General features: G+C 63.3%; 1 protein-coding gene across 2 annotated transcripts; it reads right to left on the minus strand.

Annotated features, from left to right (window-relative positions):
• Positions 1-1407: 1407 nt before the first annotated feature.
• ADCY3 (adenylate cyclase 3) lies at positions 1408-16740 on the minus strand. Of its 2 annotated transcripts, XM_087775933.1 has the most exons (20): positions 15172-16738; positions 11202-11351; positions 7845-7975; positions 7426-7537; positions 6967-7094; positions 6587-6745; positions 6340-6502; positions 6109-6267; positions 5852-5994; positions 5603-5764; positions 5425-5512; positions 5206-5322; positions 4691-4950; positions 4522-4603; positions 3937-4095; positions 3519-3665; positions 3275-3388; positions 3078-3204; positions 2735-2859; positions 1408-2497 (listed from the first exon to the last, which is right to left on the minus strand). In XM_087775933.1, exons 1-20 carry the CDS (start codon positions 15844-15846, stop codon positions 2315-2317), a joined length of 3384 nt encoding a protein of 1127 aa, XP_087632059.1. In that variant the 5' UTR covers positions 15847-16738; the 3' UTR covers positions 1408-2314. The 2 variants fall into 2 exon arrangements, with proteins under 2 accessions (XP_087632059.1, XP_087632058.1); XM_087775932.1 differs by having other exon boundaries at positions 6109-6502; positions 15172-16740.
• Positions 16741-18242: the final 1502 nt, after the last annotated feature.

Raw genomic sequence — 18242 nt, forward strand, 5'->3', positions numbered from 1 at the left:
GCAGAGCCCTGACCTCGCTGTGGGGTGAAGGTCTGGGCCAGGCTTTTGGGGGAAATCTGTGGGAACTGGGCACTTAAGCTGCTCGGCTAAAGAGCCCCAGCTTGTCACTGAGGCAGCTGCGGCAAAGCCAGGCTTAACCTGCGTCTTGGGCACAATCCCCTGTTCCTGTGGGACAGAGAGAGGCAGAATGGTGGCCGAATGCCACCAATGGGAGGTGCTCGGCCCTGGCACCAGCCTCCTGGCACCAACGTCCCCTCGGAATGCCGGTCAAGCCCTTCCAGCCCTTTGGCTGCTTGTGGCTTGGACAGGTGTGCTCTGTGCTGGGTAAAAACCCAGCTGGCGGCCAGGCCCCGAGAGCGGTGGTGAATGGAGACAAATCCAGTTGGCGGCCGGTCACCAGTGCTGTTCCCCAGGGCTCAGTGCTGGGGCCGGTCCTGTTCAATATCTTTATCGATGATCCGGAGGAGGGGACCGAGGGCACCCTCAGTCAGTTTGCAGGGGACACCAAGCTGGGCGGGAGCGTTGATCTGCTGGAGGGCAGGGAGGCTCTGCAGAGGGCCCTGGCCAGGCTGGGTCGATGGGCCCAGGCACTGGGTGAGGGTCAGCAAGGCTCAGGGCCGGGTCCTGCACTGGGGGCACAGCAACCCCAGGCACCGCTGCAGGCGTGGGGAGGAGCGGCTGGGAGCTGCCCGGCGGGAAAGGGCCTGGGGGTGCTGGTCGACAGCCGCTGAACATGAGCCAGCAGTGTGCCCAGGTGGCCAAGAGGGCCAGTGGCATCCTGGCTTGTGTCAGGAATGGTGTGGCCAGCAGGAGCAGGGCAGGGATCGTCCCCCTGTGCTGGGCACTGGGGAGGCCGCCCCTCGAATGCTGTGCTCAGCGCTGGGCCCCTCACCCCAAGGCGGCCATGGAGGGGCTGGAGCGTGGCCAGAGCAGGGCAGCGAGGCTGGGGCAGGGGCTGGAGCCCAAGGCTGGGGAGGAGCGGCTGGGGGAGCTGGGGGGGCTCAGCCTGGAGAAGAGGAGGCTGAGGGGAGCCCTCATCGCTCTCTGCAACGGCCTGAAAGGAGGCTGGAGCCGGGGGGGGGTCGGTCTCTTCTCCCCAGGAACAAGCGATGGGACGAGAGGGAACGGCCTCAAGCTGCGCCAGGGCAGGGTTAGGTTGGATATTAGGGAAAACTCCTTCCCGCAAAGGGCTGTCAGGCCCTGGCCCAGGCTGCCCGGGGCAGGGGCTGAGTCCCCATCCCTGGAGGTATTTAAAAGCCGGGGAGATGTGGTGCTGAGGGACATGGTTTAGTGGTGGGCTTGGCAGTGCTGGGTTAACGGTTGGACTCGATGATCTTAAAGGTCTTTCCCAACCTAAACGAGTCCATGATTGCTGTATCCAAAACCCCAGAACAAAGCAGGCGCAGATTCAGGCTTTGAAATTCAGCTGCTTCTATTCAAGAAACTAGCGGTGTAATTACACTCTGCGAGTGCCTGCCTTCGCCCCCCGGCCCTGGCAGCATTGGGTTCAACCCACCGGTCCGTCCCCCCCTTGGCCAGTCCCTGGTCCTCTCTTCCGTCAAGCGACAGCGAAGTGACAGCAGCCGACTGCGGCATCCGGACAAGCGCAAGCCCCGCCGCAGGGAGGGAACAGGCACAGTTAAAAATATAAATGTCCATCTGTACTCTTATATATATTTATATATCTGAAATACACAATATCGGTTCCTTTCTTCCCCGAGTCAAAGGTGGCACTGCGCTCTCTGTCTCCCCGATCTCCTAACTACGGTGGTTTGTGACGAGGATGAACTTGATACGAACTAACAGCAAACCCCGGACGCTCCCGGTTTGTAGCTACCGCTCCCGGCACGCAGGAGAGACGTGGTGTCTTCCCATCCGGCCCTGAGTTTGGCTCTCCTCGTGCCGAGCGCACGGCGGCGGCCGGGGCCCGTGATGCTACTTTAACGTCATGCTGTCCCCCGGCACGGCTGGTGGTGCGGCCGCCTGCCCGGCGAAGCCTGGGGAAAGGCAGCGTGTGTCCCCGGCCCCGTGCCCACCGGGGGCTGCGAGCTTGTGTGCGCTTGCACGCGAGCGTGAACGGCCGGAGGAGCCCACCAGGCTCCATCACTGGTGCGATGGAACAAACTCCCCCACCAGGAACCTCCGGCAGGGGCTCGGAAAGGGTCGTGCGAAGGGGTTGGTTTCTTGAGTTTGGTTTCAGATCCGGACCGCGGTGGGATGGGTGTCCCCGGCGGCAGGTGCCGGGTTCCCCCCCCGAGCCGCCCCGCTTGGCGCCGGGAGGCGGTGGCTGTGCTGGCGGGCGGGCGCCGGACCCTCACGAGCTGTCCACCACCTGATGGGGCAGGGTGACGGAGGAGCCGTTGACGAAGGAGCCCTGTTTCTCCCGGCCCTTGAGGAAGAAGGTGAGCAGCTCCCCTTTGCCCTTGACGTAGATGGCTCCCCGGCGCACGAAGCGGAAGCCGTATTCCTTCAGGATGAGGTGGGTCTCCTCCACCACCTGCAGGGACAAGCGGGCGTGGCAGGAGGCCGGAGGGGTCCTTGACGTGGGGAGCAGGGACCCCCGTGTGCCACTCGGGCAACAGGTCTACCCACCATGCCCCATTGTATCACCTTGCCCCATTCCCAGCTCGGAGAAGCCCCTCGGCCAGCCCCAACCTCCCACCCAAAGCCTGGGGTCTTCTGAGGGCTGCAGCCCCTCATGGGTTCCCGATTTGTGCCCCCCTCGTCGCCCCACCTGGATGTTCCCCATCACGCCGGTGGACTCCATCCTGCTGGCCACGTTCACCGTGTTGCCCCAGATGTCGTAGTGAGGCTTGCGGGCGCCGATGACGCCCGCCAGCACGGCCCCCTTGTTCATGCCTGTGCAAGACGAGGAGTAGATGTCACCTCCGTGCTTGGTGACACGGAGAGGACGTCCTGGTCTGCAGGAGAATCTGTCCCAGGGGATGGGTCGGGGCAATGAGGTGCCCCCCACCAGCCCCTGCTGGACTACAGCTGCTGCCCAGCGTCCCACCACTCGCGGGGAAGGAGGGACGGGGGACGCCGAGGCAGACCCTGCCCCACGCTCACGGACTTGCCTATGCGGAGCATGAAGTTGTTGAAGGATTGGTAGTTGATGTTCATCAACGTCACCTTCATGGCTAAGGCAAAGTCAGCCAGGTCAGCCAAGTGCTGCCAGCGCTCCTTATCCGAGAGGGTCTCCTTCTGCAAGGGCAGCGCGGGTCAGGCCTGCCCACCCCTTGCCCGCTGCCCCACCACCACGGGGACCCCTCACCTTGGCGCTGTAGCCGTTGGCGTTGGCATCGGGGGTCACTCCAGAAGCAGCCATGTAGGTGCTGCCGATGGTTTTGATTTTGGTGATGCACCGGAATTGGGGTTCGTCCAGGAGCTGAGCCGTGGAGACAAGACCCTCAGGCACCCTGGGGCCATGGCAGGTCCTTCTGCCCCCAGATAGGGCATGAAGGGAAGGTCTGGCCAAGCCCCATGCCATCCCCATGGCCGGCTCCATCCCGACTCACCGCGTCAAAGTCGGAGATGATCTCGTTGAGGAACCGCAGGCACTCAATGCCCCCGTTGTTGATGCTCTCCTCCGTGTAGAAGTCGGCAAAGTTGGGGAGGGAGGCGAACATGACGCCGATCTCATCGTAGGACTGGCTGTACAGCTCCTGGGGACAGGAGGGGACGGTGGCTGTGAGCCGGGGACGTGCCCACGCATGACACCAGCACCTCCAGCAAACCCAAACCCTCCTGTGAAGCCATCTTCCCTTGGCACGTGTGAAAAAATAAGGGTGCTCTGCAACCCTCGCCTCGCACAGCCAAGACATCATCTTCATCCGACGAAGATGTTCCGCCAGAGCCTTTGGCAAAGCCTCTGGATCCAGAGGAACCCCCTCCAAAAATAATGGGGTCAAATCCCCCCCTCCAGGTGCCCCTCACCTCATCCCGCTTCTTGGAGCCCAGGAAGTGCCGGGCCACGTGCTCGGGCAGCATGTTGGTGACGAGGGCCTCGTTCCAGCGCCGCATCTCGTAGACCCGCTCCTTCTGGTCGTGGACATCGATCTTCCAAAGGAAGAGGGTCCTGGCCAGCTTCTCCACCTGTGGGTGGGAGGAGATGGCTGCACCCCCAGTTCCCACCCACCAGTGGGTCCCCTCCAGCGCTGAGAGCATCCTGGCCCCTGTGGGGTCAGTCCGGGCTCGGGGACACCCTGGAGAGAGGCTCTGGGACAAGGTGAAGCCCTAACTGGGGACATGAGACCTGCTCCAAGGTGCAAATGGGAGCCTCGTGGGGCAGGCGTGGGCCTTCGGGCCACCACGTTGCTGCCCAGCCCTACCCACAGGGGTGAGATGGAGGTGCTCTCTGCACTGATGGAGAGAAAGGCCTGCCTTGGAGAAGAGCTGATGATGCTGTCCACAGCTGGGGACAAATCCTGCTGCCTCGGAGCTTGCAAAAACATAAGGGCAGGGGCTGAGGGTGAGGATGTAGAGGGGAGCTTCCCGGGGTGGGGTGGGCGAGTCACTCACGTGGCGAGAGAAGTAGTAGAAGCTGAGCATCACGATGAAGATCATCGCCGTCATGGAGTACTTGGAGGGGACGAGCGAGGACCTGCCGGCAGAGGCAGCGAGGCGTGGGTGGGCGGTGGGCATGGCCATGCCCCCAACCCATGCCCCACCCCCCCTCGCCACCCCTTACGTGCTTTGCTGGCCACGGCGGCGGTCGTACTGGTCGAAGATGTGCTCCCAGGCATAGATGTTGACGGTGCCGGCGGCTCCGGTGATCAGCACCATGAGGGTCAGCTTGACCATGTGGCTGACCTGCACCAGCATGATGGTGGCCACCAAAGCCAGCAGGGCGATGTAGCTGTAGTACTTGGGTTGCTCCCCGCAGCCGCCCGGCCACGGTGGCCCCGCCGTCCCGTTACCCGTCTCGACGTGGTCCTGCCGGCAGCTGAGCTGGGGGCACGAGGGCAGGGTGAGGAGGGGGACACGGGGACGGGGTGCACCTCTTCCCGGGCTGCATGGCCACCCAACAGGACAGGGTGCTTTGCACAGCAGGAGGACACCCGACCTAAAAATCCCCCCATCCGCAGTGCAGCCTTGCTGATTGCTTTAACGATCGTCCATGCACGGGGCCGTGCACAATTATGGGCTGCCTGGATGGAGGCTGGAGTAGGCTCAGCCCTGCTGGCACCCGGGCTGGTAGCTCACCATGTCCACGATGTCGGCCATGGTGACGATGACGATGGCGGCCATGGCCCAGGTGTTGCGTGCCCAGCGGGTCCTGTCGATCCAGGTGGAGAAGGCCACGAGCTTTTTGGGGAAGACCTGTGGGGAGAGGAAGGTGGGAAGGGGTTCGCCCAGGCAGGACACAGGGGTGGGACATCACGGTGTCCCATCACCATGAGCGGTGAGCCTGTCCCATCTCACCCGGGGGAAGATGGCAGCCAACGAGCAGAGGGTGAGGATGAGCAGCAGGATCTCCCCCACCACGAAGGTCACGTAGTTGGCCACCAACCTGCCAAAAGGCCAAAAAGGGATGGGTTTGAAGCCTGGCGGGGCTGAGCGCATCTTGGGGCCACCCGTCCCCACCACCTTCCCACCGTACCAGGGGTCGATGAAGACCTCCACCAAGGCAGTGAAGAAGAGGACAACGCAGGAGCAGCTGAAGGCAGCCCCGCTCTGCTTCTCCTTCTCCACCGAGTAGCGCGTCTCCATCTCGGGGTCGATGAAGCGCATGGAGAGCCGGAAGGTGCTCTTCCCCTTCAGCCTGCCGGCGACACCACCCGTCACTGCCCGGTGGCACCGGGGACCTGCCAAGCCGTGCCGGGACGTGTCGCCGGTCGGAGTGACTCACGCCTGGACGGATTCACGTTCCAGCAAGGCTTCGTTGAGCAGCTTGTTGAGCTCCTGCTCGTTCTGCGAGGCGTCGATCACCCGCTCGGCCAGGTCCCTCAGCCGCAGCCGCCGCCGCGGGTTGGGGAAGGAGGGATTCACCGCCTGCGTCGGCACAACCAACGCATCAGCAAGACCATGCTGGCCCCAGTGTGGCTATCATCAGCCCTCCAAACGCAGGCGAGCTGCTGGAAGGAGGATGCTTTGCATGGGCTGTACCTCTCCATCCTCCTCCCCGCTCTCCAGGGCGCCCCTCACCCTGACGTCGGGCTCCTCGGGCTCCTCGGGGCTGGCGCAGGCCAGGCTGAGGCTGCCGTTGCGTTCCTTGGTGTTGACCAACGGCGGGGAGCCACCATGGGACGAGGTCAGCGACAGCTTCTGCACGGTGAAAGGTGGTGGGTCGCGGTGGGGTGTCCCCCCCAGCCCCGGCTCGCCGCCGCCGCCACTCACCACCCCGTTGATGCCGTTGCGCAGGGGTTGCTTGGGGACGACGACGAGGTAGGTGACGATGCCCTTCTCCTTCAGGTACTCGCAGCGTGAGCCACCTTCACCCGGCTCCACCTCGAACTCACCCTTCAGGCAATCCATGGTGCTCTGCGAGATGTGCACCCGCCTGCCAGCACCGGGCGCCGGCGTCACCCTTGGGCGCAGGCCACCCCGTCCGCGTTCCCCCCGCCTCCCCTCCGGAGATGCTCACCCGGGGATGCCGCCCGCCTCCATCTTGTTGGCCACGGTGACGTCGGTGGACCACACGTCGTACTGCCAGCGCTTCTGGCCCAGCACGCCCCCCAGCACCGTCCCGCTGTGCACCCCCACCCGCATGTCCACCGCCGTCTTGGTCTTCTCCCGTACGTAGCTGGGGGGGGGGGGGAGACAAGGATGCTACGGGGGTGACCCCCTCCCACCCCATCCCCACCCCATCCCCCCCATCATTATTTATCCACCTCTCCATAGTTTAATGCGTTTTGCAGAGGCTGGACCCCCCCCAAAGCCCCCAGGCTGCACCCCAGCCCACTGGCCACCCTGGCACCCCTCCCTGGGTGTCGACACCCCCCTCCCCGAGGAGAAAGCCCTTACGAGATGGCCTCCACCATGGCCAGCCCCATCATGATGGAGCAGACGGCGTGGTCCTCCCGGTACTCGGGCAGCCCGCAGATGCAGTAGTAGCAGTCGCCCAGGATCTTGATACGCAGCTGGTGGTATTTCTGGGGACAGGGCGGGGGGACACGGGGTCAGCCCCCCACCCATCGGCTGGGACCCCCCAGCCCCCTCAGCCCCCCCAGCCCTCTCCCAGGCCGACCTTGACCCACGCAGAGCTCTCCCACGCCCAGCAGGGACACAAATAATCGGATTTTCCATTCCCACCCTGCCTCCCCCGAGCTCTATTTTTGCAACGCAGGGCAGGGCGTCTCCAGCATCCCGGAGCAAAAATACTTTAACCTCCTCATCCCCATCCCGGGATGCGGCTTTCGGCTGGGGCCAGGGCGGTGGCTGAGACCTGCCCCGCTCGTTACATGCCGGGGGGGTGGCACTCACGGCTGCCAGCTTGTCGAAGCGGGCGAAGAGCTCGTTGAGGAGCTTCACCAGCTCCTGGGCGCTGCAGGACGAGGAGAGCTGGGTGAAGCCCACGATGTCTGCGAAGAGGATGCTGCGGGGAGCAAGGGCGAGCGGCTCAGCCCCGGCAGCCCCCCCCCCCGTCCCCGCTCGCTTTTTTCACCGGGGCGCCCGCGCTGGAGAAAAGGCTTTTTTTGGGACACGATGCTCTGTAAACCATGGCTGGAGCAAAAAGGGGCCCCAAGCCATGGGCTGGCTGGTGGCCGTCCCCTGTCACCCTTCATTTCAGCTGCAAACCACCCCAATCTCTCCCTCTTTTTTAGCCAGGACTGCAAAAATCCTCATTTCTGCAAAAAAAATTGGAGTTTTTTTCCCCGCACACGGTGAAGGGACGGTCCTACCTGACGTTCTCGTGGCGGTACATGTACATGGTGTTGAACTGCTGCATCTCCTTCTGGCTTGGGTCCTTCTTCATGTCCTTCAGCATCTCATCGGCCACGTGCTTGGGCAGGATGGAGAGCATCAGCCGCTCCTGGAGGACGGGGCAGGGAAGGGGGGTTCACCACCACACAAAGCCAAGCGCAGCAACGCATGGCGCAAATCCACAGTGCAAATCCACGGTGCAAATGTGCGGTGCAAATGCTCAGTCTAAATGCACGGTGCAAATGCACAGTTTGAATGCACGACGCAAATGCATGGTGCAAATGCATGGTGCAAATGCACGATGCAAATACACGGTGCAAATGCTCAGTCTAAATGCATGGTGCAAATGCACAGTTTGAATGCACAATGCAAATGCATGGTGCAAATGCACGATGCAAATGCATGGTGCGAATAAATGGTGCAAATGCACTGTGCAAAGGCATGGTGCAAATGCACCGTCTAAGTGCATGGTAGAAATGCATGGTACAAGCACGTGGTGCAAACGTACAGTTTACATGCACGGTGCAAATGCACTGCCTAAATGCAGGGGGCAAACGCACGGTGCGTGCGCTATGGTCTGAGCGCTCCCCTCTCCGTGGGGACAGAGAGGAGCAAAGTGACATTTCCAAGCTCCTGGGCCCTCGCTGCTGTACCTGGCCATCCCCAGAGGATCCCAGGGCCCAGCCAGGTCTTGAGCCCGACCTGAGGTGGGGAAGGAGCTGGTGGATGAAGCTGTGGGTGAAACAGAAGCTTTTCCTCCAGGCAGGGAGACGAAGCTCGGAGCGGGGTGTCCCAGGCACCCCGGGGAGCTGGGAGCCGTCACCCCGACGCCAAACCTGCACCCACAGGTGGAGGGGATGGACCCAGGGGTGGCAGGTCCCCCTTGGTGGTGCTCTGCCAGGGGTGCCAGCCGCTGCTTTTACCATTTTCCTCCCTATTTTACAAGTTCTTTACCAAGATTTTTGCACGTGGGACTAAATCCCAGCCAGGGGAAGAGGGGAGGTGGCAGTCTGGGGGCACTGCAGCCACCAACCTCCCTGTCCCCACAGCCGGGGGAGGAGGGACAGTCCCACACACTTATTTGGACACCGGCTGATGAGCTGCAAAATTTGCTTGTGCATCCCAAATCCCTTCTGCGGGCGCGATACGGAGCCCAGCCCCTCACTGGGAGGCTGAGAATTAAAACGCATTGGGTTGGCCAAGGTTTTCTCAGCGCAAATAAACCTGGGACACGGTGCTGGGAGCGACCTCAGGGCCTGCACCGATGTCCCCCAAGGTCCCTGCGAGCTGCCCCAGGGCGTCCTGCCCCGAGAACCGGTCGGGGCTGGGGGGATGGACCTGGGTTAAACCACGCCAGGGAGGACTGAGCAATTTCGGTACCCCACATCCATGCGTAGCACTCGACCGAAGTCCCCCAGGAGGATCAAGCCCACCTGGGGACATCGCACCCACTGCTGTCCCCGCTGGCCCTGCAGCCTGGGGGCCGGAGAAGGGATAGATCTGCCCAGCTCTCCGTGGGGATTTGCATTCAACATAAGTAACTCGGTTAATGAAGTGAGTTTTCCCCTGGGACGGGGGGGGTTCTGTGCGCAGCCGCGGCGGGGCCGTTGCTGGAGGAATGGCACCATGTCCCCGTCCCCAGGGGCTGCTGATGGGGAGGCCTGTGGGAGCTCCCCGGCTCCTCTCGGCTCCCGTTACCCTTAGCTCTGCCCACGGGGCCGCCGGCTCAGCCACCGCAGATGGCCTGGAGGGAGGAGGGACGGATCCGGCCGCCAGCATCGCTCCCTGCCCAGCGGCCCCCCTGCCCTGAGCCGCTCGGCCTCACACTAGCAGCCTTTCCTGCAAGATCACAGGCTATTTTTAGCTCAATTCCCTAAGGAAACAGAGCTCGTGATAATAATCCCCATGTCCCTTCCCATACCTCTCCGAAGCCACGAGCTGGGGCCTCAAAGGCGCTCTCACTCGGAGCATCTCCCAGCCCCAGGATTTGCCCCCATCACCCAAACCCCTCCCTGGCCCTAACTCCTTATTAGACATCAGAGCATCCACCCAGGTTTTGCAGCAAAGAGGACGCCGGTGGCACTGGCTCGGCCCCACCACGTGTTTCTTGTTGCCATTGGGAGCAAATTGCTGGCAGCGGATCAAGCAGATAAGAGATGGGAGATGGGGAGAGAGGCCCCAGATAAGGCACTAAAATTAGCCCAGCTCATCACCGGCCAGCAGCTGGAGACAACAGGGCTCTGAAACAGCGTGGCTGGCACCACGACGCCTGTTCCCCTCCGACCGCTCCTCTTGCGGTGCTGGCACAGCCGCGTGCGTGGGGCTCTGCCGTGGCGGGCATGGCTGATGGGATGAGAGGAGAGCGGCCGGTTGTGCTTGCTGGCTGCCAGCTCTCCCTTCCCCGTCACGGTCCGCTGCAGGAGCAGCCCACGAGATGGCCGGGGGCCTGATGGGGACCTGCTGCGTGGCTGTGTCTGGGGATGGGGACCTGCCATGTGGATGTGCCAGGGGACAGGGACATGCTGCATGGCTGTGCCCAATGACAGGGACCTGCCGTATGGCCGTGTCTGGGGATGGGGACCTGCTGCATGGCCCTGCCTGGGGACAGGGACCTGCTGCGTGGCCATGCCTGGGGATGAGGACCTGCTGCATGGCCCTGCCTGGGGACAGGGACCTGCTGCATGGCCACAGCTGAGAATCTGCCACGTGGCTGCGCACAGGGATGGGCACCAGCCACATGGTCGTGTGTGGGGACAGGGACCTGCCACATGGTCATGCCTGGGGACGGGGACCTGCTGTGCGGCTGTGCCCAGGGACACGCTGCATGGCTGTGTCTGGGGACCTGCCACGCAGGCATGCACAGGGCTGGGGACCCGCCACGTGGCCGTGCATGGGGACGGGGAATGGCTGCGTGGCCACGCCTGAGGATGGGGACCTGCCACGTGGCTGCGCCTGGGGACCTGCAACATGACCGTGCACGGCGATGGGGACCTGCCACGTGGCTCTGCCCAGGGACCTGCCACGTGGCTGCACCTGAGGACCTGCTGCATGGCTGTGCTCAGGGATGGGGACAGCTTGGTGGTGGCCATGGCAGGAGCTGGGAGGCTCTGGAAGAGGACGGCCACGCAGAGAGTCCCCAAATTGAGCACAGGGTGCAAGGTTGCAAATGCATTTCCCACTTTCAGTCCTCCTGTCCCCATCGCCACCCGCCACCGTCCCTCCGCACCGGGCAGGGTGCAGACTGTGGGTGCCTTATCCGTGTCCCAAAGCCACAGCGGTGTCCCATCGTCATCCCTTGTCCCCACGCTGTCCCCTTGCCCGGCCTTTGCTACTACCTGCTGCTGGCTCTGCTCCTCCAGGTTGAGCTTGACCTCGAGGGACTGGCGCGCTTCGAGGAAGGCTTTGCGGTGCTTGCGGTCGGCCATGTAGTACGACATGATGCCCACCGTGATGGCGCAAAGGTAGATGGCAACGTTGGACAGGATCTTTGGGGACAGAGAAAAGGAGACGGGGGTGAGCAGAGCCACGGGGAAGCCCCTGCGCGCCCCAGGGATGGCATCGGTCTCACCGCAAGTCCCTGTTTGGGCAGCAGAGCCTGACAGATGAGAGTGGAAAAAAATATTCAGATGCTGGAGGAGGGCATAAAATCCAGCCTAGGGATAAGTCACCAAGCCACGGCCACCGTTAACTGCGGGGGGGACTCACTGGGGACCGGGGGGACTGTCACCGTGGCTCCGCAGGAGGGGTCCGGCCGCGGACCACGCCTTGAGCATCCTGGGAGACCTCGTGGTCCCCGTGGGCTGACGCCGCTTCATTAAAACTTGCCGAGATGTTTTGGAAAAAGGCAGCAGGTCGGCAGGGGCTGGGTGCAGCCCCGGGGAAGGCACTGCTGAAGGCGGGCGGCTCACATGCCATCCGCTCCCCTACCCCGCCACGGGAATTGCACCTCTTTCTGCAGAAAACGTTAATAAAAACACAGCCAAACCCTAAAATCATGTACTTACTTGTGCTCCTGCCCCTCTACATCCCTCTCAATGGCCAAAAATACGGGTGTCAGCCTGCGGCACCGGAGATGGATGCCCCTGGGTGTTGCTGGCTGTGACAACCCACCCTGTTTTCTTTGGGATTTCAAGGGAGCATGGGATGGAAGCTCGCTGCCTTGTCCCCAGGGCTGGATCCTGTCCCCATGGGCAGGATCTTGTCCCATCCCACGGGCTGGATCCCAGCTCCATGGGCTGGACCTCATCCTCCGGGCTGGATCCTGTCCCCATGGGCAGGACCCATCCCATCGCACGGGCTGGACCCCGTCCCCACAGCCTGGGAGGGGAGGGAGCAGGTTTGCCGATGGAAGCAAAGAGCCCTTTGTGGAAAAAATACACCTGATGAAGGGAAGTTGAAAGAATTCAGTTTGTTTAGTCTAGAAAGGGGAAGAGCAACAGGGAGGAGGTGATAACAGGCTCCAGCTATGCCAAAGGGGCGATGGGGACATGGAGACGTCCTCCCACCCTGCGGGCCATGGGCTGTCACAGCCGGCGTGGAGGAGGCAGCGCAAAGAGCACGGAGCCGTCCCCGGCCTTGTCTCCATCGGGGATGTGCCACCATGCTCAGCATCCTTCTCCCAATCCCGTTGGCACCATCCTGGGGTGGACAAAATGATTTGCAACACGGAAAAACTTTTTTTGGGGGAGAAAGAGCATGAGGAGCAGGGGAGAGCACCTGGGACCCCCCGTTGATGCCCCAGGGCCGGATCCTGCCCCAGGCCCGGCCGCCGCAGCTGGGGGATCCCCGGGAAGCCCCTGCACCCGTGGCGCAGCAGACGGCGAGCGAGGATCCGTCTGGAAGTGGGCACGGAGAAGAAACCCCCAAAACAAGCAGCTACTTGCTATTTTTAACCAGATTCTCAAGTTGTCATGACAACGGACCACTCTACTGCGGCTGGATGGGCACGGGGCAGCTTGGCACAGCGGGACCACCGAAAATCCTGGCACCGCATAGCACAGCTGCGTCCCACGCCAGGCATCTTCTGGCTCCATCCTGCAGCTGTGCAATGGATGCTCAGTCCCCAGAAACCTCTCCCAGCACAGCCCGAGCCGCAAAACACCTCCTGGCACCCCAAACGCCGCGGGGAAAGCCCCGATACAGCGGAGCCCCTGCTCCGGCACCGTCACCAGTTATTATTTGCACTCAGTAATTTGGGAGCAGTGAGAGCAAGACATGCGCAGGAGCATGCGTGGCTGGTGGAATGAGCCTTAGCCCTCCTTCCCCATCCAGCCCCATCCGTGTCCTGCAAGAAAGGTCCCGGTGGGATGCACCGGCGCCATCCGAACCGGGAATGGGTCATCGGCCGAGCCCAAGGATGCTTCGCAGCTGATTTGCGCACAACTGCGGCAGATATGGCCCCAAATGCTGCCAAACCCCGACCCCCTGCCATGATTCAGCCTTTGGGCTCCTCCTCGAGGGCCGGCAGCGGGGCAGAAGCCGCCGGCATCTCTCGTGAACCCCGCCGGGCTGCGCCGGCCCCGCTTAAGCGACAACCTCCGGTTCATCCTATTAATAGCAGTGCCCTCCAGGAGCCGCACCACCGGCTATAATAATAAAGCATACGATGTTTATTTCTGGACATAATGTTCCTCCTTTTGCGGCAGGCAGAGGCTGAGGCATGCTGCGTTGCCAAGGTTTTACAGGTCCCGGACTCTCCGTGCCACGGCAATGATTAACGCGGCGGCAGCGGCGCATGCCTGGTGCCGGCCATGGGGGATGCCCGCATGGCCCCTCGCCTCCCCGCATCCCGGGGTTGGTGGGAGCGAGAGGTTGCCTTGTCTTTGGATCGGCCACGCGCAGTGTTTGCATCCCAAATAGGGAGAGAAATCTGGGAAAGCCGCTGCTGCACCGGGATTTCTCCTGCCGGCGTGATGCCTCCGGCCGGGCGTCACTGGGAGGGCACCCATGGCTGCCCCAGCACCCAGCCTGGCACGCCACAGAAACCGTGCCCAAAAAGTGCTTTTCTTTGCAAAACCCTGTGTGCTGCCCCTGGGAGATGCCCCATGCCAGGGACCAGCCCCAAACCATACACCCCAGGGGCAGGGAACAATCAGTATCTTTGGGATTTGGGGAGAACAGGCTCCATTTTCCAAACTCCCAGTGTGACCATGGGCTCAACACTCCCCAAACCTCCCGAAAAGCAAATAAATAACCCCCCTCTCTCTTCCTATTTAGGCTGGGAGCAGCTGGAGGTCTCCCAGGACCTGCTCCAGAGCATCCCAAATTCCCGTAGCATCCTCCCACGGAGCACACACTGTTATGGGGCAGAGCGGATGCTTCCAGCGGGATTTTCCCCACTGCCGTCAGCAGCCACCAGCACACAAGTTTTCAGATCTGGCTTTTTCTTTTTCCCCCCCCACCTCGGCCATGGAAAGGCTCCCCGGATCGCCGGGTGCGTGGTTAACCAGTGGGGACATCGGTGGGAGGAAAGGGACTCGGCCAAGCCGTGAACACCATGGATTTAGGGAATAAAACCAGTCTCTAGCTGCTCCAGGTGGGTATTTCCCAGGAAATCTTAAGAACCAGATGGGCCAGGGATCGCTCTCCCCCCGCCTGACCCCCATGGCCCCTCCTGTGCTGCGTGCGGGAGTGGGTGGCCCGGCCCCGCGGCCACGTTTTGGCTCGGGGACGTTGGTTCTCCAGCTTTGCTGGTGCAGAAAATCACCCCAAAGCGTCCCCGGGCTCTGCCCCAGGGGCTGGGTGATGGGCATCGGGCAGGGACCGAGCTGGGGCCGAGCGGCCGCCCGGCTCCTTCCTCCTGGGAAAGCTCCGGTGGCTGTTTGCGAGCCTGGAAGCTGGGCTCCTGCCACGTTTCTGCTAAAAATGGCCATTTTTGGCCATTTTTGCAATTCAAAGGGAAATCAGCACAAGCAAGGTCGCTGGGCAGGGTGGACGGGGGAGCCTGCAGTCCACTGTGCCTCAGTTTCCCCAGCAGCCCAACCACGGCCCGTGTGTCCACGCAGCCCGGGTGGCTCCTGGGGACGGATCCGTGGCCATGTGTCCCAGCATGGGTGGGTGCTCCTGCACTCCCCAGCACCCCACTCCCCATGCAGGTTGATCCCCGGATACGTTTTTTGGGGAGCCCCCTGATCCCAGCAAACCCCACGACCAGCTCGCAGGGTCCGAATCAACCCTGGTGTTAGGGTCAGGGCGTAGGGACGGGGACGGACCCCGCGGTAGCTCATGGAAACACCAAACAGGGATGATTTACTCATCACCCCCCACCACCCCAGGGGATCCCACGTCCCACCGCCGGTCCCGTACCTGTCTCAGCAGTGTGCCCTCGTCCAGGGCGTCCTGCCGCTGCTGGGCGACGGTGACACCGAGCACCAGCGTGTGAACGCCGCAGGAGATGGCGGTGATGAGCACGATGGGCGCCAACCGCAACGGCAGCGTGATGAAGAAGGAGAAGACGAAGAAAGCCTGCCAACCCACCGTATCGCTGGCCTCGGGCGAGCGGGAGAAGTTGAGACCCAGGTAGCAGAAGATCTGGGCCAAGATGAGGACCCAGAGGACGTAGGGCAGGAACCTGCGGGTCGCCCGCTCGGGGAGCAGCTTGTACTTGCAGAGGATGAAGAGCAGCACATGGGCGACCAGCCCGGCCGCCGCCGCCAACACTGGGGCCAGCTTGTCAGCGGCGTAGACCACGGCGCACATGACGAGGACGTAGCAATCAAAGAGGGCAGCGAAGACCACCAGCACCAGGAGGGTCTCGTGGCGTTGGCGACGGAAATAGGTCTGGTAGAGGTTCTCCAGGGATTCGGGAGCGAAGGTGAGGCGCATGAAGCGGGGGAGGCAGAGGCAGGGTCCCGAGCTGCGCACCGTCACCTCGTGGGTCCGACCCACGCCGTGCTCGGGGTCCGAGGGCAGGCTCACCGAGTAGTCGGCGGAGTACTCGGCTGAGCACTCGGGCTCCGAAAAAGCCCTGTTCCTGGGCATCGCGGCGCTTTCCCCTGCTCCGGCCCCACAGAAACGTCGCTGTCCCCCGCGCCCCGATGCTCACCGGGGCATCGCCCGCACCATCCCCGTCTCGCCGGCCGCCGAGCCACGAGGCCTTTTCCCCTTCTCCTGCAGCCGTAACCCCGAATCCCGCTGCGTGCTGAGGAGCGGCCGAAGGATGGAAAGGGGGATAATTATAAATAACCGCCGGCGTGGCGCGGGGAGGCCGGGAGCCGAGCCAGCCTGCCTCCCCAGCTCCCTGCCAGCTCTCTCCCCAGCCCTTGCGCACTGCCAGGTTGCAACCGAAGCGACGCGGAGCAGAAAGATGTCGCGATGCCTCCCTGCCCCTCCTTCGAGGGCAACCGGTTTGGGGGGCGATCCCCACCGCTCCTCCGGTCTTTGCCCCCTTTCCGAGACGCCTTGTTCCACGGGGAGGGATGGAGGGATGGACGGATGGATGGACGGATGGATGGATGGACGGATGGAGAAGGGCCGGGGGGGGGAGCCGGGAGGGAGCCCAGGGGCTCTGCAGCCCGGGGATGCGCTTCGCTTGGCCCGGTTGCCTCCAGCATCCTCCGGCGGCCCCCGCCGCCCGCCTCCCCCGCTCCCTACGCCCGGGGCCGTCCGGCCCCGCCGCCCCCTCCGCCTCCCCGGGGCCGGGGGCGAAGCGGCGGAGGCGGCGGCGGCTGCTCCGGCCGCTGGACCATGGTAGCGGTTCGGAGGAGGGGGGATGAAGGGGGGGAACGGGTAAGGGCTTCCCCGGGGCCGGGGGCGGGCAGCCACCGCCGGCTGTGCCGGTACCGGTGCCTCCCGGTGCGTCCCCGCCTTCCGTAACCCTCTCGGTGCCGGCCCTGCCGCCGCCGCGGGTGGGGAACGGGGAGGGCAGCGGCCGGTTCCCGGGTGGGTTTGCACCCACTCGTGGCCCTCCCTCGGCCCCAGCGCTGCTTGCCTGCTCCCCAGTCCACCCTCCTCATCCTCCCGTCCCCGGCAGCTTGCAGACCCCACCGCGCCCGGGGCTGCACCCCACGCATCTCCAACAGCCCACGGCCTCGCTGGGTGCCAGGGACCCCAACCCCAGGGACCCCAACCCCTTCACCCGGGGCTCCACTCACCTCTCTGGGGTCACAGCCACCCTACAACAGCCCCAGAGGGGAGCAGAGAAACACACAGCTTCCCCCCTGCGCACCCCCCTTCACCTACGCTGCCCAAGTCACCCCCAAACTGAACGATACCCCACCGAAACCTCTTTTTCCAAGATTTCCCCCCTTCTCTTCTCCGTGTTTCAGCCGCTGCCTGCTCCCCCCTTGCATCCCTGGATCTGGAAAAGCGGCTGTGGTTCAGAGCTGAGGGAGGTGCCCTGAATCAGCCCCAGACCACCGCGCTCCCCCACGTCCTCACCCCAGCAGCTCTCAGCTCTCCCATCCCTGCCCGGGGAAGTAATTGCTTCTGTGCAGTAATTAATACCAAAACGAGAGCGCCAAAGCCACAGGTCCCCGGAGGTTTCGGGCGTGCTCCGGGTTATTCCCCTCCTGCTGCAGCTGAAGAGGAACTTGGGCCAGCACGGGATGGGGACACGAGCCCTGGCCACCTGCCTTGGCATTTGTCTTGCCAAGCCTGACACAGGGAGCCCAGGCCAACCCCCCCTCAGGCTGGCCACGGGCAGGGCACCCTGGCTGGGAAGGTTAACTGGTCTGAAGGCCAGCAAAACCAGTCTGAAGGCCAGCAAGAGAACCCAGCACTGGTTTGTGAAGCAGGATGAGCACAGCCTCACCTCGGGGAGGGTTTGTTCCCTGGGCACGTTACAGGGCGTAGAAGCCTGGAGCAGACCGTGGCTGCCAGGCACGGGGCCAGACCAGAAATCCTCACGTCCTCCCCGCTGCCGGCTCCACTGAGTGCTGGGAGGCAGGCAGAGCACAGGCAGGGCAGCACCTCCGGGCACATCGAGGGAGGCTTTCTGTTCCAGAGATCTTCAGAGGTGGCTCCTGGCTGCCGAAGGGACAGTCCCTTCTTTTGGGATTCAGATCCTGGCGCCTTCGTTGCAGGACAGACACTTCAGCAGCAAGACTCACTCTTCCGAAGGGGGAGGACGTGGGACTCACAGGTCAGAGACAGAGCCTGGATGGTGGCAGCCTGGCTGGAAGGATTTGGAGCTTGGGGTCCTGATGGAGACGGCGTGGAAGAAGCACATTACCAGGGCTGTTGGTATGTGCATGGAGCAAGGATGGAGCTACCCCTCTGCCTCTGGGTCCTCTGACCAGAGTCAGGCTCCGCTGCAGCTGGGTGCACCCCACATCACGTCCCTGTGGGACTCCCGGGGCCGCACCGCTCCCTTTCCCAGCTCCCGCTCCTGCAGAGTTGATTCACAACCTCCATCATCACCCTCGAGGGCAGCTCTT

Source organism: Nipponia nippon, unplaced genomic scaffold (genome assembly GCF_047370975.1).
Source record: "Nipponia nippon isolate SJK-2023a ecotype South Korea unplaced genomic scaffold, ASM4737097v1 scaffold_4, whole genome shotgun sequence".
Lineage (NCBI taxonomy): Eukaryota > Metazoa > Chordata > Aves > Pelecaniformes > Threskiornithidae > Nipponia > Nipponia nippon.